This window comes from Mytilus edulis, chromosome 9, assembly GCF_963676685.1.
Source record: "Mytilus edulis chromosome 9, xbMytEdul2.2, whole genome shotgun sequence".
Taxonomy (NCBI): Eukaryota; Metazoa; Mollusca; class Bivalvia; order Mytilida; family Mytilidae; genus Mytilus; species Mytilus edulis.
This window is the reverse complement of record NC_092352.1, coordinates 47,673,119-47,698,683: the sequence shown is the minus strand read 5'-3', so window position 1 is coordinate 47,698,683 and position 25,565 is coordinate 47,673,119. Positions and strand designations below refer to the sequence as shown.

Genomic DNA, 25,565 nt, shown 5'->3' with positions numbered 1-25,565 from the left:
GACAGGAGAATTATAGTGATAACCATATTTTAAGTCAAAACAAACCTTCGATAGTGCATATCAGGAGCATAATAGTTGTGATCTTTTTTAAAAGTATGTTGTTCAGTCTTATTTTACCAATGGAGTTTACATCTTGGCTTTTGAAAATAACAGCAATAAACAATAAACAACAAGCATTCTGTGAGTATTGCATGGCTATACATAGTCCACTACTGGTTAAATATTCATTGTATTGGAACAAAATTCTCACTTTATCAATAACTTTTCATTGTGTAAACTATATACATGTAACAAATATTAAGTCAAAATCTTCAAGCATGACAAAAAAAGTGTTGAAAACTGATTATTAAAGTATATTATTAAGTCCAAGGACTATAACTCTACACAAAATCATCAGGTCAGAACAAAATTCAATCTTGATCTGTAACTTGTTATTATAAAACTGTATTCCAATGTTCCAATCAATATCTTCCAGCATGATGAAAAAAAGTGGAAAACTGATTATTTGAGTGAATTTTCTTAGTTTCTTAGGCCATAACTCTGCACAAAATCATCAGACCAGAACAAAATTCAAACTTGAAATGTAACATGTTATGATATAACTACATACCAATTATCAAATCAATATCTTCAAGAATGACAAAAAAATATTGAAAACTGATTATTTTAGTCAATTTTCTAAGTCAAAGGACAAAACTCTGCACAAAATCATCAGATCGGAACCAAATTCGAATTTGATCTGTAACTTGTCATGATAAAACAATATACCAAATATCAAACCATTATCTTCAAGCAGAAGAAAAAAGCGTTGAAAACTGAATTGCCGGACTGACGAATGGACAGAGTGCAAACTTAAAGTCCCTTCTGAATTCGTCGGTAGGGGACTAATGAACAAAATCACTGACAATTCAAGGTCTTCATGGTATAGGAATAATTTCGAAAGAATTAATTTATTCTGTGTTGAAAAACATTTTGACTACAAATTTGTACATGTATTCATACCATTGCATTTATAAAGTCACTCATCTAACTTGTAATATATTTGGACATTTGTTAGAGACTTGATAAAATCAGACAAATTCAAATAATTTATTGCACTAATTTACAAATTTTACTTTAAATCATCATTCAAAGTCAACTTATTCAAATTTGTCTGTACATTTTTTTCAGTATCAGCAGTACTATTTTCATCAGGATTATCGTTTGAATTTTCTGTTAATAATTTCACACTATCATTTGTTTCACTAATACTATCTTTAGTTTCTGGGTCAATGTCAGATTTTTTACTGTCTTCATGATCCTGTTCTTCTTCAGATTCTTCTTCACTGCTTTCTTCTTCTGAACTATAAATAGATTAAAAATAAAGGTAATAATTCATTTTTTTTTAACTCCCTAAAGTCTGCAGACACCTCCATGCAAGTTTTATGTTAACCCTACCCTTTAGCAATTTTTGCAATGATAAAAAAATAGCAAAGTTTTTGAGTTAACTGTTTTTAGTAATTTTTATTGAACTTAATACTGGTACAGTATACAAATTTTGTAGAAACAGTAAATCCTGTGCATGTTTATTATAAGTTCTGTTTTGGCTTAGCTTTTGGTTCTTTTTATGCCCAATTAGGATAGCTTTTAAATCTACCTTAAGCCAATATAATTGATTGATAATTTGTGTTTAACACCACTTCCAGCACTATTGGCTACATCATGGCAGTCTGGTTATTTTTGGTCTGGGAAGCAGAGAGAGAACCACAACCTTCAGCAGGACAACTGATAAGCCTAGTCAATTCTGATCAGACTTAAACACACCTGCTATGTGCATGGTATAAACTCACAACCTCAGCTAGTGATACAGAAGTTGAACTTATTAAGACCACTAAGCCACTTAAGCCCTTCTTTGAGCTAAAACAGCATATGAATTATTCAAATGAAGCTAAAACATCACCTTACATAAAACCAAATAAATATGTCAAATATGATAAAGGAACATTTGCATAAAACAGGTTTAGTCTATATATACCCAATATTATGCATTCAAAGTATACAACATGCAGCTTAAATATACAACATATATGCTTATGCTTTGGCTGTTGTCTGCTCTTTGGTCGGGTTGTTGTCTCTTTGACATATACCCCATTTCCATTCTCAATTTTAAGAAAGGTATTGTACATTTTTTGTTCAACCATCACGAACCAGCTTACTTTGTCAAGTTTGAAAAACATGCAAGCCCAGAAATAAACTACAAACCCAAATGCAGCAAAGGTGCTTGTAGTTTATACACTTGAGTAAAAAAAATGTAAAACTGAATACTTAGAAGTATGTACCTCTCTGATGGCGGCCATTGACATCTGTTTGGATTGTACCCATCTAAACTCATATCTATATCTGTCAGATCTACAAAACAAAAAGATATATACATGAAAATAAAAAGATGGTGGCATTTAAAAACATATGTTTTATGAACATTACAATTATATGGAAACAACTGTCTTTCAGTATAATTCCAATCAGCTATTTGAAGCTATTGTTTGCATCAAATCGATAGGTCATATTATTGTTACATTGACCCCATTTTTTTTGGACAAAAGATGAGATATGTATATTCCAAAGGAAACAAGAAAAAGATGATTTTCATTCTCATTCTTCTTTTGTATTTCTTTCAAACTATTTGGAAGGAAAATTTTATGTGAAAATAAGAAATGTACCTTCTAATTTCCGTTCAGCTGATTCTTTTGTTATCTGTTCGAGGTAGGCATCTTGAGCAGCCACAACTTCTATGCTATTTTTACAAGCTAAATATTTCTCTAATAATTCTTCATTTACTTCAAAAAAATTATGACCCCATTTGAACCTATCCAACAGTCTGGAACCCAGATCTTTGTATCCTGTGAAAAAGATAAAGTTCACATAATAATAAACATGCTGAGTGACAAGTTAACATGTCAGGGTTATATCTCTTAAAATTTGGATTGATAAACTGCAGTGTTCTCCCCAGGACCTTTTAGCATCATGGTAATGTGATGCTATATTTCTTAAATGTGATGCTATCTGACTTGATTTTCTTATAGGTTTTGTTATGAATGTGATGCTATAATTTTGAGAAACAGGATGGTATTTCAAATTAACCTTTTAAAAGGATGCTAAATGAAATGTCTGGGGAGAACACTGAACTGATGTTAAATATCCAGTGGCAACTATTACAAACATATATAGATATAAGAAGATGTGGTATGAGCGCCAATGAGACAACTCTCCATCTAAGTCATAATTTGTTAAAGTAAACTATTAAAGGTCAAAGTACGGTCTTCAACACGGAGCCTTGGCTAACACTGAACAGTAATGTATGAGAACATGTTGATATAATATGAATATAAACCGTTTCTGTTTTTTTTATAACTTGCTGTATGGTATATGGGTTTTGCTCTTAATTGATGACTGTATGATGACCCGGAGTTGCTTATGCTTAAATTCAGATATTTTTGACATAGTTAGCTAGTTGTCTCATTGACTATCATATAGCATCTCCTCTTTTTATATTTTTTGTAATTATAATTGTATAAATAAACCAATTTTTCAAGACGTTTCGGCCATTGGCCTTCTACAGTTCTTTATTTTTCCTCTCAACTACATGGCTGACATTGCATTTGTATTTCCTTTTCAATCATTGAAAAGATGTTATTACGTAGTTGAGAGGAAAAATAAAGAACTGAAGAAGGCCAATGGCCGAAACGTCTTGAAAAATTGGTTTATTTATACAATTATATATGTTAAGTATGTTCCCTATTGGAATTTTGAAAACAAAGGTATTTTGTAATTGTCAAATACATTGGGGTTTTTTCACGTTAGTTAACAAGAAAATAGTCTGCAGAAAGACATGTCACCCAACCTGGATACAGATATACAATCATTCTGCCTCTGAGCCTGTTAGTCTTTCCTGTTCTCCTTAATCATGTATGCTTTTTCAGAATGGACAGATAGACAAGGTACTTGTAGTGAACATTTTATCTGTACAATCACTTTCATGACAATTTTGCAGAATGAGTGTTTTTTTAAAAGGTATAGAAAAAATTAAATGATACCAAAATTAAGACCCCCATGTAGACCCTCTTACCTGTAAGATAAAAAGCTGCAGCAAAAGCTTCAACACAAGATAATTTGCATGGACGACCATAATTAACCGGATTTGTGGCAACAAGGTATGGAAGAAGTCTAGGATACCCTCCTTTCATCTTTGCAAATGGTGTCTCCTCTAATTTGTTCCAGGAACAATCAACAACAGCAAGACCATGTTGTGTTATAATATCTCTAAAATAAAAAAAAGTAAGGTCTTCAGCTCAAACATTAATCATTAATTTTGACTCTAAGACAAACATTGTACATATCTATAACTTTATATTCTAATGCTATTTACTGAAAAAAAGTAGCCAAATTGTGGAATGATTGATAAAACATTTGACTGTGTTCATACCATGGGGATTTAACTGACCTTCTGAAATTTAATTAGCAAAATTTCAATAAATTCAATCCTTCTTCAGTTGTCCTATAATTCCTTATAACTAAATAAATGCATGTACTTTTCTTCAAACAATTTTCAAAATAACTTCAAAATGACTTTTTTCAATTGATAACAAAAAAGAAAAGTACAAAAACAAACACTATCTTTTTTAATAAATGAGATAGAAACCCCTTTAACATGTTTAATGAGAAAGTGGTAAAAAATATTTATACTGAAAAAGTAATTATTAATGGTCCACTGAACTATTTGGTTATTTTATTTCATATGGTTTTAATGGTAACCAAGAAAACTATTAGGACACCCTCTGCAGTTATATCTAATTGACCATAATTATCACTGAAACAGTAGTCCTGAAAAATATGATTGAATGCTGTCAAAATTTCTAATGCCCATGAAATAATATACATGTATGCTTTACCTGTCTTCTGGTGATACACACTTTTGTCCCATAGGACTTAGTATGAGACCACCAAATTTCTGCTTCAGCTTCAGAGTACGGACCAATCCAAATCTGCTTAATTTTCTGCCACTACATTTTTTAGGATCACAATGTTCCAGATCCCACATGGCCAATGGACATGGAAACTTAAATTCCACTTGATCATTGGTTTCTGTAAAAATATTGAAGAAAATTTTACAACTTTAATAAATCTTCTTGACATGCTTGATAAACATCCTCATATCAAGGAGTTATTTGGATAATATCTTGATATCAAAGTTAGGCAATACAACAATATAAAGCAAACTATTGAGTTGGTGGTAAATGTAGCATTTATAACCAATTATCATGATTATTTGCTGGTCAATATATCAAAGTAAGGATCATCAGTTTCCTACCACAATCATAAATCTGCATCTCAAATGGAATGTCTCTCACTTAGTACATGCAGTATATTTTGTTCTGACTTTAATATGAAGAACAATCTATTTCTATAGAGTCTCTGATTAACATGATTAAAGCTGCTACAAAATTGCATGACATTTTAACAATTTAATAAGTTTGAACAATGAATAAAGATGGAACAGTCTGATGAACAAAATCTAACTACTGTGGATTCATTATTATTCGTTGGTCACCAATTTTCGTGGATTTCGTGGATACAGATGAACCACGAAATTAAATGCTCAACGAATAACAAATTTTCTATAGGGTTGTATGCAGACTTTAGCACAACCACGAAATTAAATATCCACGAACATGTAAGTTTTCCTTAATCCACGAAAATTGGTACCCACGAAAATAAATGAATCCACAGTATAGCTTGATCTGATATAAGTGGTTGTTTAGAATTCAAGTCAGACTTTATGAGAAAACTAGTTCTCAATTTCAAGGCCAGTAAATTAACAAGTACATTGTATACCAATATTCTTCTTAACCTTTTCAGGATCAATGATTAACACTAAAAAATCTTTTTTCGATTTAAAGTTAGTTGTTTTTTAAATTTACCAGCAGTTAAACTTATTTGGTAGGGTACATTTTTAATGTAAAGTTAACAAAATAACCATTTTGAATACTAATGCAAGGTTTGTTTATATACCGTCACTAAAATTTAATGAATGAAAAATTCAGAAAGCAATAATACAATCATGATAATAATAATCATTTTTTTTTTGGAAAACATTCAAAAACCATAATACAATGTAATATGTGCCTTAAACGGGCATGTAAAAATAATAATGTAAATGAAATAAATAAAAGAACCAATAAAGAGGGTCTCATTGGGGGGTTCTGATCCCAGATCCCGCTTACTGTTTTGTCAGATTCCCGTATCCCGCTTACATTATGTATACATGAGCAATTTTTATTTTTTTTGTAATTTCCTGTGTCCCACTAGACTTCATTTCCCATTTTCATGGCACAATAATTTGACTTTAACGTGTCACACGGATAAAAAAAATTGGCATTCCCGCGTCACGCTTAGATCCCAATGAGATCCACAAACCCACAAACTTTACAATATTAACAGATTTATAGATACAGGGTTGTTTACTATGAAGCAACAAACTTATGCATCATCTGTGATAAAAGCTCTGGAATTTCAAGAATTCTACATTCTCAGATTGGACAACTATCAACTTTAAGTACATGTGAATTACCATTTTCATCTTGATTCCCTTGAAACCCATAAGCATATCCATCTTCAGCACCAGGAAGAAAGTCAATTTCCGACTTCTGTCGATCTCTTTGTCTCTCTTTTCTTTTGTTTTCAGATTTATCACCGTGATTCTTCTGCCTATATGATTTCCCCATTATTAACAATTAGCAAACAAAATCAGCATGTTTTCGTTTCGTCTACCATTTTGTACATCACGTGATCAAAATATCTTATTCCGGAATGTGTGTCCGGCTAGACTTGTGATTTAGAATCAAAGCGGGAAGTTGAAAATCAAAATAAAAAACAAAGAAATTTTCAAAAGATTTTGGTGAGATTCAGTGCATAGTTATAATATTCCTGGTAGAACACAACCTAAATAATACAAAAGTAATATTAAAGAGAAACAGGGCACATGTAGGATCAGGGCTAAATAAAATAGAAATCCTGTCATAATTTTGTCGATGACGACGTCTTGAAAGTACAAATCATGTCAATTTAGGTATGAGGTCCGTGCGATCTTAAAACTCTTTCGCACCTTACCCTTTCCTTATCCTGCTGTCTATTTCAGATGTTGATGGGTCTAGGAGATGGTGTTCACTCTGGCTCTGAAGTCCTAATCCCGGCTGACCCTGCCGCTTGAACTTTTGACGCATACAACAATCACTTTTCCATTGTGGCATCAGATATTTTGTTTTATGACGTCAAATTTTTACGGGAACCTGTGTGATATCCAGTAAATTGGAGGACAAATAGCAATAAGGTGTATTGTATAATTGGAAATCAGCAAAACCTAGATGTAACACTTCTTTTCGATTAAGACATTTCTCACAACGAATTATTAATGATTGGAATAACCTACCAGTCGAAGTTATTTCATCAAAAACTGTGGAAGCCTTTAAAATTAGTATAGACCGTCATTGGGAATCAGTCATGTATCAGTTAAGAAATTGATGAGGACACAAATAGTTTTCTATATAACTTTTTAATTGTGTGAAATATTGCACCAAATCATGCAGGATTGATGATTGTATCAGTTTTGAAAGTGTACCAAAATAGGGTGGGCTAAAAATGATAGGATCCTTCCATATGAGCCCCACAACGATCTTACAGGTATTGTACCTGCTAACTGTCACTATACACTTTATCGCTATTTGTCTGCCATTCTTCTTCTTCTTCTTTCAGTACAGAGTCAGACTCTTTTTGAGTGTATAAACGACTCTTGCTCGTGAAATCATGAGGCCTTCCCTCCTCACTTAATAAAAACTATTAACAGCAAAATTATTTACAAATAAAACTATGTACATCTGGGGTCAAAGGAGATCTAGGTGTGTGAAGCTCCTGTCAAGGCCTCTGGCAGGATGGTAAGGCTGGCCTTGAACTCTTCTAGTGTAGCTGCTGTTGTGGCTTTTTCCGGTAGAGTGTTCCATTCCCTGGTTGATCTTGGGAAGAAGGAAGTACCTGTATTAATCTTTTAGAGTGCGCTGTTGGTGTATGCGGTGGCCTCCTCTGGTTCTTGAATCTCCGGGTTTGTAATAATTAGAGGGGTCAATATCCACCAATCTATTGCCGATCTTGTATGCCATGGTGAGTCGGTCTTTGCAGCGGCGATCTTTAAGAGGCTCCCATTTTAGTCTCTCCATTAAGGAGCTGACACAACCTGGGGATACGTCTTGGTATTCATTGTACACGAACCTAGCTGCCCTTCTCTGTACTTGTTCTAGGTCTTTTTCAAGGTTATGTTGGTAAGGGTCCCATACAGTTGAGACGTATTCCAGGGTTGGTCTGACCATGGTGATGTAGGCGTTAGCTTTGACTTCTGGTTTACACCGTCCTAGGTTCCTTCTCAGAAAGCCTATTGTCCTTGAGGCCTAAAAAAATAATGTTGTGTTTCCGATCACCCCCTTGAAATTTTGAAGGGACGGTAGGTAGGGATTTTTTTTTTTTTTATAATATTATGCTTCATTGCTGTCTCGGTTTTGTTTTCAAGATTATTGTGTGAGTTTTTATCAGCCTTATCCATTCATTTTCTTTTGTATTTTATATATGATAACTTGTATACATACACTGTATGTACTAATGTCAAATTCATGTTTAAACTTTTAGTTTACCCCTTTTAAAATCCCCCTGAAATAACTTTTAATTTACCCCTTTTAAAATACCCCTGAAAAAAAAACTAGTCCAAACCTACAAAAATTGGGGCAGCACTTCCCCTAGGAAATTAGCCTTTTAAACCCAATTCCCCTATTTCAGGACCAAAAGTTTGGGATTGTCAGAGAAAGAAATTGAGAAGATGTGGGGCAGATTCATTTATAGGAACATGAACCAAACATCATCCCAAACCTACAGATAGACAAATATATTATATACACTGTACCTGGCAGGACACTTTCTTTTGGCAAAGCATCTGTGGCTTTTCACCAGAATGTCTAAAGCGTTGATTGGCTGACCAGTTTCAGATGGATTAATATCAGGTTCATTTTGAAGAAGGGTCTGGCATGAAAATTTGATAAATTTAATTCCAAAAGATTGCATTGTTCCAACAGTTGTGTTATTGTCATCAATCTCGGTCCAGTCATTTTTGCCGGTGGCCGAGCACAAAATTTGTGTTGTGTATTTTTTTCATCTATGTTAGACATTGGATGAATTTCATTGCTAATGTCAAAAAAGGTGTTACTTTCTGTAAAATTTAGACATATTTTTTTCTCTGCGAAATGGTCACACTTTCCACGTTGAACATTGAATAGGACGCGTTGTGTTGCCATGTTCAAACACTGACAAACGAAAATAACTACTGCGCATGTTCCCGCATATATAATTACCCAAGAAGATTCCACTTTCCAGTACATTCTAAAAATAAGCCTCGAGTTTAGAATTAGCGTTGTTTTCTTTTGGGGCGATAAAAAGATTGAGGGACTTAGAATTTTTTTATTTTCTTTCAGAAAAAACGGTTGGTAGGTATACAAATTATTTTTTTTCCCACATCAGCTTTAAAAACTTTTGAGTCGGGGGGTCTGCAGGACGGTCGGTCGGGTGACCGGAAACACAATTTTTTTTTTTTAGGCCTGATGCTTTGCCTACCGTCTGGTTGATATGTGTCTTCCACTGTAGGTCATGGTTTATGGTGACTCCCAGGTATTTCCCATGCTCGACTGCATATAGTGTGTGACCATGTAGTTGGTAGTTCCTTATCAGTGGGTTTCTTTTGTTGGTAATCCGTATCACGATGCACTTCTCAGGATGGAAATTCATCTGCCATCGTGATTCCCACTCTTGGAGTTTGTTAAGGTCGTCTTGGAGTGTATCGCTATCCTTTACATTCTTTATTTTTCTATAAACTAGGCAATCGTCTGCAAATAACCTTTCCTCAGAAGATGTTGATTGTGGCAGGTCATTAATGTAAGCCAGAAATAATAGGGGTCCGATGACTGTTCCCTGAGGCACCCCTGAGATGACGTCTAGGGGGCCAGACTTGTGCCATTCAAGCAATACGGATTGTGTTCTCTTGCTTAGGAAGTCTTGTATCCATTTGAGTGTTACTCCACGTATTCCGTAATAGTCCATTTTTTGGAGGAGTCTCTTGTGGGGCACTTTGTCAAAGGCTTTGGAGAAATCAAGCAGGATGATGTCTGTCTGTTCTCCCTGGTCTAAATTCTTGCCAATTTCGTCTAGTGTTATCAGGAGTTGTGTTTCACAAGATCTTTTGGATCTGAAACCGTGTTGATGGTCACAAAGGATCTGGTGGCGGTCAAAGTGATCCATGATGGTGCTATGAACAATATGTTCCAATAGTTTGCAGCAGATTGAAGTCAATGAGACTGGCCGATAGTTAGAAGCTTTGTGTTTTTCTCCTTTTTTGAAGACTGGGACAATGTTGGCAGCTCGCCAGTCGTCAGGAATAATTCCAGTGTCCAAAGATTTCTGGTAAAGTATGGTCAGATATGATGATATGTGTTCAGCTGCTTCTTTGAGTATATAGGCTGGAATTTCATCATTCACCATTACTGGATGACTGGATATCACACAGGCTCCTGTAAAATTTTGACATCAAAAGTTCAAGCAGCCGGGATAAGAGATGAGGTGTATTTGCAGGGGATTTCCCCTATGGAGGTAGTCCAAATTATTATGACATCTTGAAAGGTGTGAAAGAAAAAAAATATAATAGCCTTTCAAGATGTCATAATTATTTGGACTACTATGGAGGATCATGGAGGCTCCTAATTGGAAATCTTGATATAGCAATTTTGCCCACAACTTGAAACAAAACAATCAATATTAAATTTGGTATAGCATTTTAAAATTTATATATATCAGTATATGGAGAAGCAGGGTTCTCCTTAAGACACGTAGAAGCATCCTCGATGCATGAAAATCTAGCTGGACACATCATTTTTATACAGTTAAGCTGCATTATGCGAGCACCCTAGATTTGTATTCCATCCAATAAATGCTGAAATACTTGCCATTGTTATTATCTAGCTGGCTACTATGTTATAACTAATTGAACACTTTTTTAATACTTTTTATTCTGGATTACAAAAAATATGACCAGAAAAACCTTAAATGATTGTCGAATCATCCAAAAGTTTTGAAGTTACACATAGGAAGTAGTGCTCATTAGGAATCCTTGTGTAGTTTATTATGACTTGTGCTTTTGGCTTAGATGTCAAAGAACAATTATATATGAAATATTTAATCGCCGAAAATCTCTTTAAGACAAGTAGTTTAGATTTCCCAAATGGCAAAAGTCAAAGGAATATTGTTTGTCATCAATACGTAGTACAACGTCAGTAGTCTATTATATAATAAGTTCAACTGTTCATGCTGTTGGCGGCAATTTCAAATTAGAAGAGGAAATTTTCATATCTTTTCAATTTGGAGGCAGGGTTGCAAATTAGCGATGGTCCAAGGTCCGCAACCTTCCACTTTTGACTTGGTTTCTAGCTACGCCCAACGGAGTCACCTTCCACTTGAAAGAAAATAAGAAATTACTTTGCAAACCTTTTCACCAAAGTCTCCAAATAAACGATTTAAAAACTTATTTTCATCATTATATGGGGATGAAGTCCCCAATAACAGTAGAAAAATCAATAAAATTTTCCCGAAATTTTCATTGTACTAATGAACTCAAAATCTTTCAAACCTTTTTATGTCGTGTTTTGGATTCCCGCATCTGCGCAGAAATCTACAATGTACTTCCTTTTTCCGGTCTTGTTTGCATGAAACTTTTGAGTAAAATATATATTTATCAGTCTAATATAAAATAGGAAGGAACGCAATACTAATTTCATTTTTAATGATTCCTTGATATGAAAAAACGTTACCTAATGATTGATAGCGTTTCTTTGTTTACATTGCATATGACGTCACAACTAAAATCCCTAACAACAGAACCAAAAACGGAAACGTTACAAATGTACAGTATTTCCGTTTTTAAATTAAGATATGTTTGAATTAAAAAAAAAATCATACAGACTTTGTCCCCTAATGCCTGCCTCATATTAATTCATGACAGGGATGTACATTTTGTTCAAACGCTAGCTTTATACAGAAAATCACCGACAAATAATGTGTAAATTCGAGTAAAATGTTATCTGATTGACAAATACGACACTGTAAACACAATAAAATGGCTGCCATGAAGACAACATTTTACAATATCGGATCCGATCCCGGAAAAGGATAAGGGTAATTCCAGGTTTTGGCGATCAACTACAAAAAAATCCAGACAGGTGACAAAATACATCTATAGATGCATAGTAAATGAATATAAACACTAGAATTGAAAACCAAAAGATATATGTTAAAGAAAGAAACAGCAGAAAATATTTTATACAGACACTCAAAATTACTTTTTGACAAATTTTAATGTCAAAATCCAATACAATGTGACAGCTGGGAACAGCATATCTAACAATATATATGTTCATGGTCACAGTATAAATTTTCTTTATCAGTGATAAATGATGATAATGCATGTGAGATGCTTTTAAAGTGTAAACAAATTACTGCAATTTTAAAGGGTTATAACCATATTTTGTCTCAATTTTGAAGGGTCAATTAAAGTAGCTGGAAGATTCTTACTTTATTTTCACAAATAATGCAACTAAATTATATTATACCTGAATGTAAGCAAATCATATGATATATAAGTGGTGTCCTTTAGGCCTCTCTACCCCCTACTGTTTGATAACTTGGAAACAGTCGGGATCCCCACCCTTAAACCATATATTTAAGTATAGGACAATATAATAAATCAAATAAAATATAGGGGGAGTCCCTGGAGTCACCCACCCCCTTCTGTTTGAGAACTTGGAAACGGTCGAGATCCCCACCCCTTAACCATATAAATTCATGTTTGTGACAATATGAAAAATATAATGAAATATATGGAGAGTCGCTGGGGGTCACCCCACCCCTCCTGTTTTAGAATTTAAAAACAGCCCAGATCTCCAACCCTAAACCATATATATTCATGTATGGGAAAATATAACAAATCAGATGAAATAAAGTGGGAGTCACTTGGGTCACCCCACCCCCTCCTGTTTGAGAATTTGAAAACCGTTATGATCCCTACCCCTAAACCATATATTTTCATGTATGGGACAATATAACAATTCAAATGAAATATTGGGGGAGTCCCTCGGGTCACCGTACACCCTCCTGTTTGAGAACTTGGAAATGGTCAAAATCCTCACCCCTAAACCATATATACTCATGTATGGGACAATATAACAAATCAAATGAAATATAGGGGAAGTCCCTGTGGTAACCCCAAACACATTGTTTTGCCTAGAAGATTCATGATTGTTGACATTGTTTAGGCAAGAATCCAAATCGGAAAGATGTTGAAAAATTTCAAGCTGTAGATCAATATTTTTGATGATTGATAAAAAAAAATTTAATTAAGTGCTTTTCATCCTAAAATGATAATTCTGTTCAAACTGATTAATAAATGTGTAATGAAATATTGTATCATTTCAAATTCTCAAACAAAATTTACTTTTTGTTTCAATCGATCTGTAGGCAATGGTAGGAGATGTTCATCGCGTGGAAATATTCACGCTTTTCAAATACTCCTAAAAAAAATATTTTTTAATTGATGGATATTTCATTACTGTTGCTACTATATGACTATGCCTAAAATAGATTGTAGAACAGTGCATATAGAGTCCGACTCACCATTTCTAAAAGTAATGAGTTCCAGGACCTGTCAGTGTTCCAGCTAGGATTTGAAAAGGGCAGGGTGCCAATCATGAAAAAGGGCATTTAACGCATGATATGATAGTATGAAAAGGACATGTTTTAATAAAGATATTATTCAAACATTGTGTTTATTCATTGAAATACTGATTATATATATACAAGATCAACATCATAAGCCCATATAAAACTCTATTTTTCTAGCACCTTGTCACACAAGTTTTCAAAGAATTGCTTGGCGCAGTTAAGTAAAGCCTTTATATGCAGTATTAAAAAAAGTTTAACCTAGGAAAGACCTTTTCTACCTGCTGTGCTTAAAGGCAATACATGTACAGCCTAAGGCTTGCTCGGGTACACCTACCCAGATTTCTCCATAATAATCCAGTGTCTGAGGCTTTTCCCATGGTCTGGTTGATGTGATTTGAATAGGTGAGGTCTTTCTGATGGGGAGTCCAAGGTATTTCCCACTGCCTATTGTTTCAAGTGTGTCACAATGGTGTTGTTGGCGTCATCCTAAGACGCAGATGACTGCATATTTCTGGGTGGAAACACATTTGCCACTCTTTTTCCTATTCTTCCAAAGAGGAAAGATCTTTCTGAAGCAAGTCTGCATCTTCTGGTTTCCTGATCCATAGGAAGAGGAGACAGTCATCTGCAAGCAAAAATAATAAATTAAATAGAAAATAATTTACCCTACCATGCAAAACATAATATAACCATCCAATGTATATCCAAACTACTTTTAAATTTAAACTGATCAATTAAGCAAGTGGACCAAAAAATTAAGCCACACCGCCTTAGGGAGTTAGCACATGAAATATCAGTCACCTAGATGTATACATGTACTGTGCCTCATATATATATCAGAAATCATTAGACACTGGCGAAGTCCTCACTGACACATGTCTCCCTCATAATGGTCAGATATTTTTGTTACTGTTCAAAAGGCCATTTGATAACTAATATTTATTATATAATCTGGCACATACATGTAGTACAGTCAGGGGTACTACTTGTACAAGTAATTTTTGATCACTTGAAGAAGTAAAAAAAAATATACTTATATAAGTTTAAATAATCTCCCCTTAATTTTCTAAAAGATTCACTTGTATAATATACAGTATTTAAAAACACATTTTAGTAAATCCAAATCAATTATACAGGTTGGAAAAGGCGGCTTAATATGAAAAAAAAAATTGAATTGATTATTGAAAGTGTAATTTGACGTTCATGAACAAATAATGATTCTTTGGCTTCTACAGTCTGTTTTAGCTACATTTTATTTAAATACACAATAAATAATAGGTCACTTAATTTATAAAATACTGATAAATTGGCAAAGATATTCGAATTTGTCAAGAAATATTCCAAAATCAACTTCCTATACACTATAGATGTCTTGGAATTTTAGAGTTACTCCCCCTGTCTATTGCAACTTTTTAACTTAGATGCACTTTTTGTCTTATAATGAAGTCTAATTAACTCTAATTGGATATTTTCTTATTCTATGTTAATAATTCATTTGAAAAGATTATCTTAGAGTAATATATATACTGAATTGGCTGTATGACATGTAAACTAATTAGAACATTTCACCTTTTTTAGGGACTTATTTTGAAATTATATATTAACTTCAAACACAATCAACAATTACACATGAGAATACATACTGGGTGTTTAAACCTTATGTATGTGAACTTTTGGGGATTCTGCTAATTGCAGGATTAATATATTTCAAGTCAGCAAACAAATATCCAATATATATACACTAGGAAATGAGTAGACCTCATTTTGTGTGTGACTTCTCTTCCTTCCACAATTAATTAAGCATCAACCCTTTGTGTCCTATAGACCTGGTACCATGCCTACACACATTTTTCATCCACGCTTATGATTATTCAGTTTGGGTTAATTTGGGAGGAAATCAAAAATAAAGGCGACCATATTTTGTTTACAAGTCATACGCAAGACTTCCGTTAAGAACTGTTTTAAAATTTAACATAATTTTCATAAGGACTCTGGGACAGGACAATAATTTTCACATTTTTCTGTATAGTATAATCATACACTGACATACATATACTATGAATAAAGTGTATTTGCTATTTACTATCAATTTCAAGTTTACTATCCACGGCAGTCTACTACATTATATATATACATTATTTTTTACATGTACATACACACATATATAAGAATTGCGGTGTTTATCCATAATCCAACGCAATCATACATGTAAGTTGTTTTCAATTTAGACTTGTTTATATTTTTTCTTTTGGGCTTGTATTATATTTTCTTTAGGTTTATATGATCTGTTCATCCTATTTCGACTCTTTAAAATTCAAGTCTATTCTAAATTGAGGTAAATAATATGGCCAATACAGTTTCGATCCCCCTAACATCACTGAAGGGACATTAAATGTCGAAATCTGGATATGGTGTACAAATTTTTTCACCTCATGTTTGTGGTATACCATCTTTTCCACAAGTTTATTGTTTTCTGTTTGGCATTAAATTAATATTAAGACATGTAAGATCCAATTGCTACTTCTGGCCTTGAAGAGTCAGTTTTTTGTACTCATACTAAAAAATCGACGGATTGATAGTTTAGTCTTAGATGCATGATTTTCTGTATTAGTTGTTAGTAGCTTTGAACTAGCTGTCAGATAACTGCAAGTACCCTCAGATCTGTTTCTAGTGTCTTTTTGTTGTCGGGATGTACAAGTACCGGGCCACGTCCACTTGTATTTTTGTCCCGCTTACATGTTTAACCCCGCCACATTATTTATGTATGTGCCAGTCCCAAGTCAGTAGCCTGTAATTCAGTGGTTGTCGTTTGTATATGTGTTACATATTTGTTTATCAAAGGGCCAAGTGAGCTTTTCTAATCACTTGGCGTCTGTCGTCCGTCGTCATAAACTTTTACAAAAGTCTTCTCCTCTGAAACTACTGGGCCAAATGTAATATACTTGGCCACAATCATCATTAGGGTATTTAGTTAAAAAAAATGTGTCCATGTGCCTGCCAACGAACATGGCCGCCATGGATAAAAATAGAACATAGGGTAAAAATTTTAAATAACGATTTGAGTGATCACCTAAGAAAACAATATAAACGTATGGCAAGTTATAGTCATGCAGGCATTTAGTTTTCATCAGACACAAGAAAGTATCACTCTCATAAACGTATATATGCATGGAGTTTCAAATATCAAGAACAAGTCTTTAGTCTTAATTTGAGGTTTCTTATGACCTTAAACATCGCCAGATTTAAATAAAAGTTATGGAATTCTGGAAAAAGTCCATTAAACAGATGTATTATCTCCCTATCAAATTGGGAAATATTACATTTATGATTTATTTTTGATTAAAGATTGAAAGTACTATTCAAATCAAAAATTGTGTCATTTTAATTTTATACACTTTCGGTATTACGAATCTGAATTTTATAATTTACAAAATTTAATTATAAATTGCATCTTTATTCTCATAATGTATTACATCTTAGTGTATTAAATACAGCGTACCCTTTCTGTTTATCCTTTCCAAATAACAACATTCATACTTGTGTATGCTTAAATTCACACCTGTGGCTAAATTGCTCCGAGGTAAGGGAATTGACCTCAAACTGAGAAATATACAATGACTTTACAAAATAATAAACTCTGCTCACTCCTAATTTGAATTGAAATTGTTATCAAAATAAAAATGGTAAATAAAACAGAAATATTTTCAGTTCAATATCAGTAAAAGTGTTCAATAGATATTTTACGAAAAAATCTCAACAATAATTTATGAAATTAATTCGAAAATATTTAGATAATTTCATATATGAAGTTTTATTCAATCAATACAAAACGGTATACGCATATTCATTTTCTTTCATTCTTATAGTGTGGTTCATAACTACAACCATCCATCATCTGTGCGCTTTTAATTACATAAATTGTCGATAAGCAATAATACTTTAACAGATTTTATTTTTCCCCAGAATTCAACAAAGCGGCCTTAAACGTCACAACCCACTCACGTAGGTCAACCAAAAATGTTATAAACATGATAAATACTTGATTTTCTCTGTTATTAGAAGGAATATAAATTTAAAACTTTGTGAATGTGTTTTTTATGTTAAGATGAACATATTTAGATGATAAATAAAAAATCACGGACTTTCCCTTTAATCAGTTAAATTGCAAAAGGTGCTTTAAAAGAACATACAAAAAAAAACTTAGTGTCTTTTAACTCGCAATTCACATATATCTTATTCCACTAGGATTCACAGTAGTAAGCCTTCATTTTTGAAAGGTGATATTATATGGGCTGCGTCCAATAGAAATCGACCTTATGCATATCAGTATCAATACATCTGATTTCCTATTTTGGGTGGAAAACATCCCAATGGAAAATTTTAAACCTGTCATTGTTTGAAAATTAAACTGTTATAAGACTATTACAAAATGTATCTCTTGTTTTGTATTTGATTATTCCAAAATCAACCAAAAAATGTTCCAAAATCAATCAAAGTCTTTTACATAAAACGGCATACATGCACTTGAATAAGGTCGATTTCTATCCGACGCAGCTCATATTATGAAAGAACTAATAAATTTATATGTTATTCTAATTTTTAATTTCAGATCATAGAGTGCCTGACAAGATGGATGACAGCCTCAATGAACCAGAGTATATTGTACGCCTTGCTGAGGAGTTGATAACAGTTATTGATAATGAAAAGATTGAAAATACTTTACTTGACAATATCGTTAAAGAATGGCAGAAAATATTAGAAATTAGAGAAATACAAAAGGCACAAACAAAACAAGTATTTCAAGGTAACCGCTTAATTTTTGGGGGTCTGAAACCTGTGAAGTCTTCTTTTAAAAAAAAAAATCTTTACTGTACTATAACATGTATAACAGAGGATTTTATTGCATTAGAAATTAATATTATCTCTCCAATTTCGTTTGAAATAATTATATGAAAACTTTTAAGTATAGAAAGTGTTGTAGTAATGTTCAAAACCAGCCGATCATAAAACTAGGCATGTCAGAGAATCAGACCATTTGCGAATGTAAATATAAATTTATGTAATTTTGAGCATATCTTGTCGGTAAATCATTTCTGTTGAATTTTGGAGGTGACATGTTATCTTACAGACTGTTATCTTCTAATCCAGCCTCTGTCTAGAACAAAATTGTGCATATATTGTATTTATGACCAGTGAATGTTATGAACGTAAAATTTTAATCTGGCTTTTTTTTCAAATTATATTTTTAACAAATTTAAAATAAAAGATAACCAATGATGTAACATGGTTTATGCCATGGTTTAACAAAAAAAAACTTTGTAACTTTAGAAGTTATTCAAATGGAGTCTGCAGAGGAAGCCAACTACCAGAAAAGCCAAACAGCATGCCAACATCTAAACCAAGAAGGGCAGAGTTTAGAGCAGTTAGTTTCTCAACAGAAAGAAGGACTGGCTAATGTTGTATCAACATGTGAAAGATTACAACAAAATTTGGAAGCATGTCAACAAGAATCACAAAAATTGGAGCTGGAAAGACAGGAAGTTGAAAAACAGAAGAAAATATCAATACCAAAAACAAGGTACTTTATACCATAGAAAATATCAATACCAAAAACAAGGTACTTTAGACTATAGAAAATATCAATACCAAAAACAACATGAACAAAGTACTTTAGACTACATATAAAATATCAATACCAAAAACAACATGAACAAAGTACTTTAGACTACATATAAAATATCAATACCAAAAACAAGGTACTTTAGACTATAGAAAATATCAATACCAAAAACAACATGAACAAAGTACTTTAGACTACATATAAAATATCAATACCAAAAACAACATGAACAAAGTACTTTAGACTACATATAAAATATCAATACCAAAAACAAGGTACTTTAGACTATAGAAAATATCAATACCAAAATCAATGTATTTTGGACCATAGACAGACATACTGTAAATATTTTACTTGCTTGCTGCTGAGTTCTAGCTCATACTTTGTTCACTGTACAGTTTCTGTAGATTAATATAAGAAGATGCGATAAGATTGCCAATGAGACAACTTTCCATCCAAGTCACAATGTACAGCTTACAACACAGAGCCTTGGGTCACATGGAACAGCAAGCTATAAAGCGCCCCAAAAATGACTAGTGTAAATCCATTCAAACAGAAAAACCAGCAGTCTAAAATATCAATAAAAAAAATGAGAAATGAGAAACATGTATGAACCACATCCACAAACAACAACAACTGAAGAACAGATTCCTGACTCAGGAAAGGTGCAAACAAATGTAGATTAACTTATTTTTGTTGGTTATCAATTTTCATGGATTTAGAAAAAAATGTATTTTATAAGAATATTTGAATTCATGGTTTTGCCAAAATCTGCATACAAAACAAAAGGAAATTGAACTCTTAAATTATTCTGGTATAGTACCAAAACCATGAAAAATGGTTCTCAAAGAATAATATTGAATCCAGAGCATTTCCAATATCATTGCAATAACCTGGGATGTATATAATGCTCTTTCCAGAATTGTGTGTTTATGCATCATTTTGGAAGGCATTAACCTCTATTCCGTTCTTATTTGATCTATGGTCTCAAAGGAAAAAGTGGTCATAAATACATGAATGTGGGTGCCATCATGGCCATTAGGCCAAAGAAAAGTATTGTGCGGTTCCAGTTACCTGACTGACCCTTATTTGAAATGCAATATTTAGTTTTTTATCACTTAAAATTGATACCTGATTTTGGGTATAATTCCCATTTTATATGAGGATCTGTGCCAACCTTTATATATGGTGCTGTATGCTGTTACTTGAAAAAAAACTGTGCCTATGTTGATATAGCATCCTGTTAAACAGGGAAATTTGAAAAACCATCTTCTTGTTTCTAAAATTTATAGCATCACATTGCACTACCTATAAGAAAATCAATTCAGATAGCATCACACTCAAGAAATATAGCATCACATTACCATGATGCTAGAAGGCCATGGGGAGAGCACTGCATAAAAAAAATATCGCTATTTTAAAATATGATCATTAATCTTTACAGACATGACATCACACTGTACAAGTTAATTACCAACCTACACTGGCAGTTGGACACACCACAGAACGAACTAAAAGGCTGTATCCTTGTTTTTACAATTTTTTTTCATTGCCTACTCTTATTAATGTTAAAAGTGGCAAAAATCATTGAATTGTGGGTATATTTATTTTTGTAGGTACTAATTTTTATGGCTAGAGGGAAAATGGCATGTTCATGGATATTTGAATTTCATCTTTTTGCAACGTTTGCATACAAGCCTTTACAAATTTGAACTTTATTGAACATTAAAATTCATGGTTCACCTAACCCAAGAAGTCCATGATAATTGGCATTCTTCAAATTACAAGAAGTCTACAGCAAGTAATGCCGGAATAAGATACCTCATTGCATTTCAATTAAACAAAATTATATTTACTTCAAAAGCAATGCTGGATTCCTAGTGGTTCAATTTAAATTTTCTTTTACTTTCACTAACTTGTATCTTATTCAAAATTTATAGAAATGAGGAAGACAAGAATACCTTTAACAAAAATATTCTTAATTTTTGTCTCGTCTGCAAAGGAAATTAAAGAAGGTGAGACGTATAGGGAATACAATCCAGTATGGCATATTCTATTTGTATAAAGCTTCATATTTCAGAATGTAGAAATACTGGATGCATCATACCTTGTATGCAGATACATGTACTTAATTGTACAAAGTTTCCATATGTCCATTTTCATTGACCTCATTTTCATCTTCAGTGACTGCTTGAATTTTTTTTTACAAATTTTGTAAACAAGTAAACAGATATCTATTTGGTACATATGTTCCTCCCAATGTTTACATGTCCCTCATGTAGGGTTCACCACCTGACCTCTACCTCATGGATCAGTGATCAAGGTTAAAGTTATGTTGTCATGTCTGTATCTGAGATACTGTAAGCAAAAGTTTAATTGGGTTATGAAATAATTATAAGGTGTAGATATTTTTGTTGTATGGAATGATTTGAAGGAATACATGTCTGACTGATAGGTTTCATCTAACCTTGACCTCAATTTCATGCGAAGAACCAGTACAAAAATTAGCACACTGATTTTCTTCAACACTTTTATTATATGTATTCTGTGTTAATATGTTTCCTTAACATTGCAATCAGATGTATGTGGAAATACTGAAGTAAAACCTTTTACCTTCAACAAGGAACAAGTGTCAAAATATGACATAGTGAACTCATTATGGGACATGATAGAAGAGGACTGGTGACCAAATTTAAGATATAACAATTTTTTTTTACTTTAAACAGTAATATAAAACTTTGCCATGGAATATATACTGTCATGTGGACAATTTTTATTAACTTTATTTATTGAAGAAATACACATTTATACTGAGGAGTTGAAGGTGTATGAACAATACAAATATTAATGTAACAATGCAGAAAATTTTAAAATGTTTAAAGATTATTATGTACTGGTAGTTAAGAAATTTTAAGAAAGTAATAATGCTTATTTAGGGGTGATGTTTACCTTCCTAGGTGTTAACAACTTTTGAATGAATGAAACAGCAAATTGTATCATACAAAATGTAAAAGTAATTGTAATCTATCTTTAAAAGTTGATTTTGTAAATCCTGGATGAATATTATTTTTCTTTTATTCAAATTTAATGTAAAGACTTATTCATTTCACATGTTTAAAAATATTGATGTTCAATATCAATAACTTACAATGTAACCCATATATGTATATCCTTTTTATACACCCATCAAAATTTTGACGGGACATAATATGGTATACAAATGTCTGGCGTCTGTCCTGCGTAAACATGTTGCACCGTAACTTGAAAAGGACTTATCCAAATTTCATGAACTTAATATAGTTGTTTCTTATATTGGTCAAATGATCTGTATACCTTTTGGTGAAAATTGAAGATTGAAACTTTTGGAGTTACGGCACTTTGTAACTAAAACAGGGGGGTGTGTTTTTCACATGTCCCGCTGTATCTCAAAAACAATATATGGTTATTGCTTAAAACTTTCTCAGAAGCTATTTATGATTATATCATAAAACTTTCACAAAAGACGATGTGCGTATCATGCACTCATGGAGCAGCTGTTTATTCTTCAATGTATTATACATGAAAACAGAGTAACTTGTTTTAAGATTTTTGTGCTATAAGTTTATAAGCTTCTTTTCTATGAAGTCTATTTTTTTTATACAAATGCAGAGAAATTTCAACCATGCAGGAAGTAGTCCCTCTGTACAGACATTTTTATATGTTAGTTTGTATGCCATATAGATAAATAACATGTAATCTTAAGTTTTTAATAGTGAATTTTGAAAATTGAAACTGCTAACATTTTCAGAGTGTGCTTTGTCATACTAAAGCCCTATGTATACTTTGTTGTGTTTATATGAAAACAATGCATTGTAGTGTCATGCTATCAGGTTATTTAAATGATGAAGTTATGACAGGTAACTGTTAATTCCCTGAATTTTGAACTTATGAAAGGTTCAACCAAAAAATATATATAATTATAGCAATTAAATTTTTGACCTGGTCTATTTTATACATTTGTACTCGTTCTGGCACACTGCTTTTATTCTTTAAATAACTTTTGAACTCTTGGACAGGAAATAAGGAAATGGTTATGTTTTAATATCTATTTTCTTTAAATTCATTTGCACTGTCCTAAGATCAGAAGAAAAAAAATCAACAATATGAATATTTAGAAATAAATACAAAAGTACTTTAATAAGTTAGTTTATTATCTATTCACAGATCATTTTAATCATCATATGTACATAATCATTACATTTGTTTAAGTATACAGTAACATATATTTTACAGCACTAGTGGACGGAAGCAATAATATACAATATAAGAGAAGACATTGTCACACATAAAAGATTGTTTAGATCATATTTATAAACAATAGAGATTATCTCCATACTGATATTTCATTTAAAAAAAATTGTTTAACATATAGTTTAGATTACTACAAAAGGCAAGACCACCCAGAAAATATAAGGATATATACTGGTAAATAATACCTAAATGCTCCTAAAAGAGAAATGTCTACTATACAGGACCAGGACAAGGTACTGAAATTCATTACACTTGCATATTTTTACTTATGCAATTTTAATTTGAACGTTTTTAAAATTAACATCAAAGTAACCACTTCTTAAGTGAAATGTCATTTAACATTGTGAAACCTTGTTTTCTTTCCTTTTTTTTTCTCCTCCAACTCGATTATCATCAGATATATATCAACAGATGTTTATTTTGAATCCCCTTCTTAGTCACTATTCAGTTCTCAATCTATTAATCTTCTTGATAATTCACGGTCATACTTGCACTTCCCAGATAAATATTTCAGAATGTGACACAGTCAATAAATATTTACTGTCTGGTGAGAATTTAACAAAGTTTATTGAATCACTGTGACCTACAAAATCCTGGAAACTTCCTTCATAGTAATCTAACAACTTCATCACTCGTTCTGAAAAACAGGAATTGTAAACATTACTTAGAGAATAAAAACAATCTTAATATGTATATATATGTGTAAATAAATATATCAATTGAAAATAAGTTGTTTTTTATGTTTATGAATTATTAGTATTTACCATGGTTTTGTTGGTGGCAATAGTCTTTTTTTATAGTCTTAGTTGGGATGTATGCTTATTGAGCTGAGAGTGGTATAATACAATTGAGGCATCATGTGCTTTTAGGTCTATATGATTTTTGTTGTACACTAAATTCATGGTTCATCTGTACCCATGGAATCCACAACAATTAGAACCCAGCAAATAATGAATCCATGATTAATAAGTAATGACTATGCTATGTCTATAATTATTTTAGCGGCAAATATCACCAAATAACCTTATCACTTAATTGATCACTCATGGCTCAAATAAAGGTTAAGCAGATCCAAGGGTTGCTTAATTGTAGTGTACCTTCTGAGAGATTCTAGTGAATTAATGTCACTTAAATATATTGTAAAAGAAATAGAATTTTAAGTTGAAACAAAACAAAGTCACAGAAAATGTGAAATGCAGGTCACAGGAATAGACATGTTATGAAATGATGCTGATAAAATTATTATGAGATTGTTTTTAATTGACCCTAAGACAACACTTAACAAAATCAGTACATGCAAGTGTAAATCCATATGCCAAATCCATATTTGTCAGTAAGTATGTGAATCATATACAAAAATAGATCTGTAACTGATAATTTGCTTGAAAACAAAAGCATGAAGGAACTTGGACTAAGACAGTTATGCCATCGATGTCATATGTAGAAAATGGCAACAAATACATTTTTCTACTTACCATTTGCTCCAAGAGATACAAGTGCTGTAGACTGAGCTAAGTCCATACATGTGGGCCAATGCGTCAGAGCCTGTGTTCTTAACACCTGCAAAACATCACAAAGTAGGTTACAGTGAACTTAATGTAAAACAAGTGTTCTGTTATTTGTAAGAGTATCAAATGTATGCCCATATTGATTATTTTAATGTAGTTGAAATGTGCAATATGAATAAGCAATTAGAATTATCAGTAAATTTCTTGTGAATCTTTGAATTTTACGTGCACTATCATTACATGGTTGTCTTCACAGTTTCTTGTGTAAATGTTTTCTTGTATTAAATCTCAATTATGACAATCATTTTCAAGGT

The 25,565-nt window shown here is 32.4% G+C and overlaps 3 protein-coding genes across 5 annotated transcripts in view; 1 reads left to right on the top strand and 2 right to left on the bottom strand.

The window, feature by feature from the left end:
* Positions 1 to 1,075: 1,075 nt before the first annotated feature.
* LOC139488516 (18S rRNA aminocarboxypropyltransferase-like) lies at positions 1,076 to 7,212 on the bottom strand. 2 transcript variants are annotated; one of them, XM_071274212.1, is made up of 6 exons: positions 7,147 to 7,212; positions 4,929 to 5,121; positions 4,106 to 4,299; positions 2,700 to 2,879; positions 2,319 to 2,388; positions 1,076 to 1,343 (listed from the first exon to the last, which is right to left on the bottom strand). In XM_071274212.1, exons 2-6 carry the CDS (start codon positions 5,075 to 5,077, stop codon positions 1,112 to 1,114), a joined length of 825 nt encoding a protein of 274 aa, XP_071130313.1. In that variant the 5' UTR covers positions 5,078 to 5,121; positions 7,147 to 7,212; the 3' UTR covers positions 1,076 to 1,111. The 2 variants fall into 2 exon arrangements, with proteins under 2 accessions (XP_071130313.1, XP_071130312.1); XM_071274211.1 differs by lacking the exon at positions 7,147 to 7,212 and adding an exon at positions 6,608 to 6,837.
* Positions 6,850 to 25,451, top strand: LOC139488517 (kinetochore protein Spc24-like). Its single transcript, XM_071274213.1, has 5 exons — positions 6,850 to 6,934; positions 18,443 to 18,637; positions 19,162 to 19,411; positions 20,898 to 20,974; positions 22,033 to 25,451. The coding sequence occupies exons 2-5, from the start codon at positions 18,463 to 18,465 to the stop codon at positions 22,137 to 22,139; spliced, it is 609 nt and encodes a 202-aa protein (XP_071130314.1). The 5' UTR covers positions 6,850 to 6,934; positions 18,443 to 18,462; the 3' UTR covers positions 22,140 to 25,451.
* Positions 23,626 to 25,565, bottom strand: part of LOC139488515 (WD repeat-containing protein 90-like) — a 49,064-nt gene continuing 47,124 nt past the window's right edge. For both annotated transcript variants that reach the window (XM_071274209.1, XM_071274210.1), the window contains 2 exons: positions 25,219 to 25,303; positions 23,626 to 24,380 (listed from right to left, as the gene is read on the bottom strand). In XM_071274209.1, coding sequence (XP_071130310.1) covers positions 24,226 to 24,380; positions 25,219 to 25,303 — 240 coding nt within the window. In that variant the 3' untranslated portion in view covers positions 23,626 to 24,225. The remainder of the gene's footprint in view (positions 24,381 to 25,218; positions 25,304 to 25,565) is intronic.

Excerpts from the sequence above, each read along its gene's own strand:
- LOC139488517 (XM_071274213.1), top strand. The coding sequence starts at position 18,463 with ATGGATGACAGCCTCAATGAACCAGAGTATATTGTACGCCTTGCTGAG. Across the intron at positions 18,638-19,161 it reads AACAAAACAAGTATTTCAAG|AAGTTATTCAAATGGAGTCT; the intron begins GTAACCGCTTAA and ends TTGTAACTTTAG. Across the intron at positions 20,975-22,032 it reads ACAGAACGAACTAAAAGGCT|ATGTATGTGGAAATACTGAA; the intron begins GTATCCTTGTTT and ends CATTGCAATCAG.
- LOC139488516 (XM_071274211.1), bottom strand. The coding sequence starts at position 6,761 with ATGGGGAAATCATATAGGCAGAAGAATCACGGTGATAAATCTGAAAAC. Across the intron at positions 4,300-4,928 it reads TGTGTATCACCAGAAGACAG|AGATATTATAACACAACATG; the intron begins GTAAAGCATACA and ends TTTTTATTTTAG. Across the intron at positions 1,344-2,318 it reads CAATGGCCGCCATCAGAGAG|TTCAGAAGAAGAAAGCAGTG; the intron begins GTACATACTTCT and ends ATCTATTTATAG.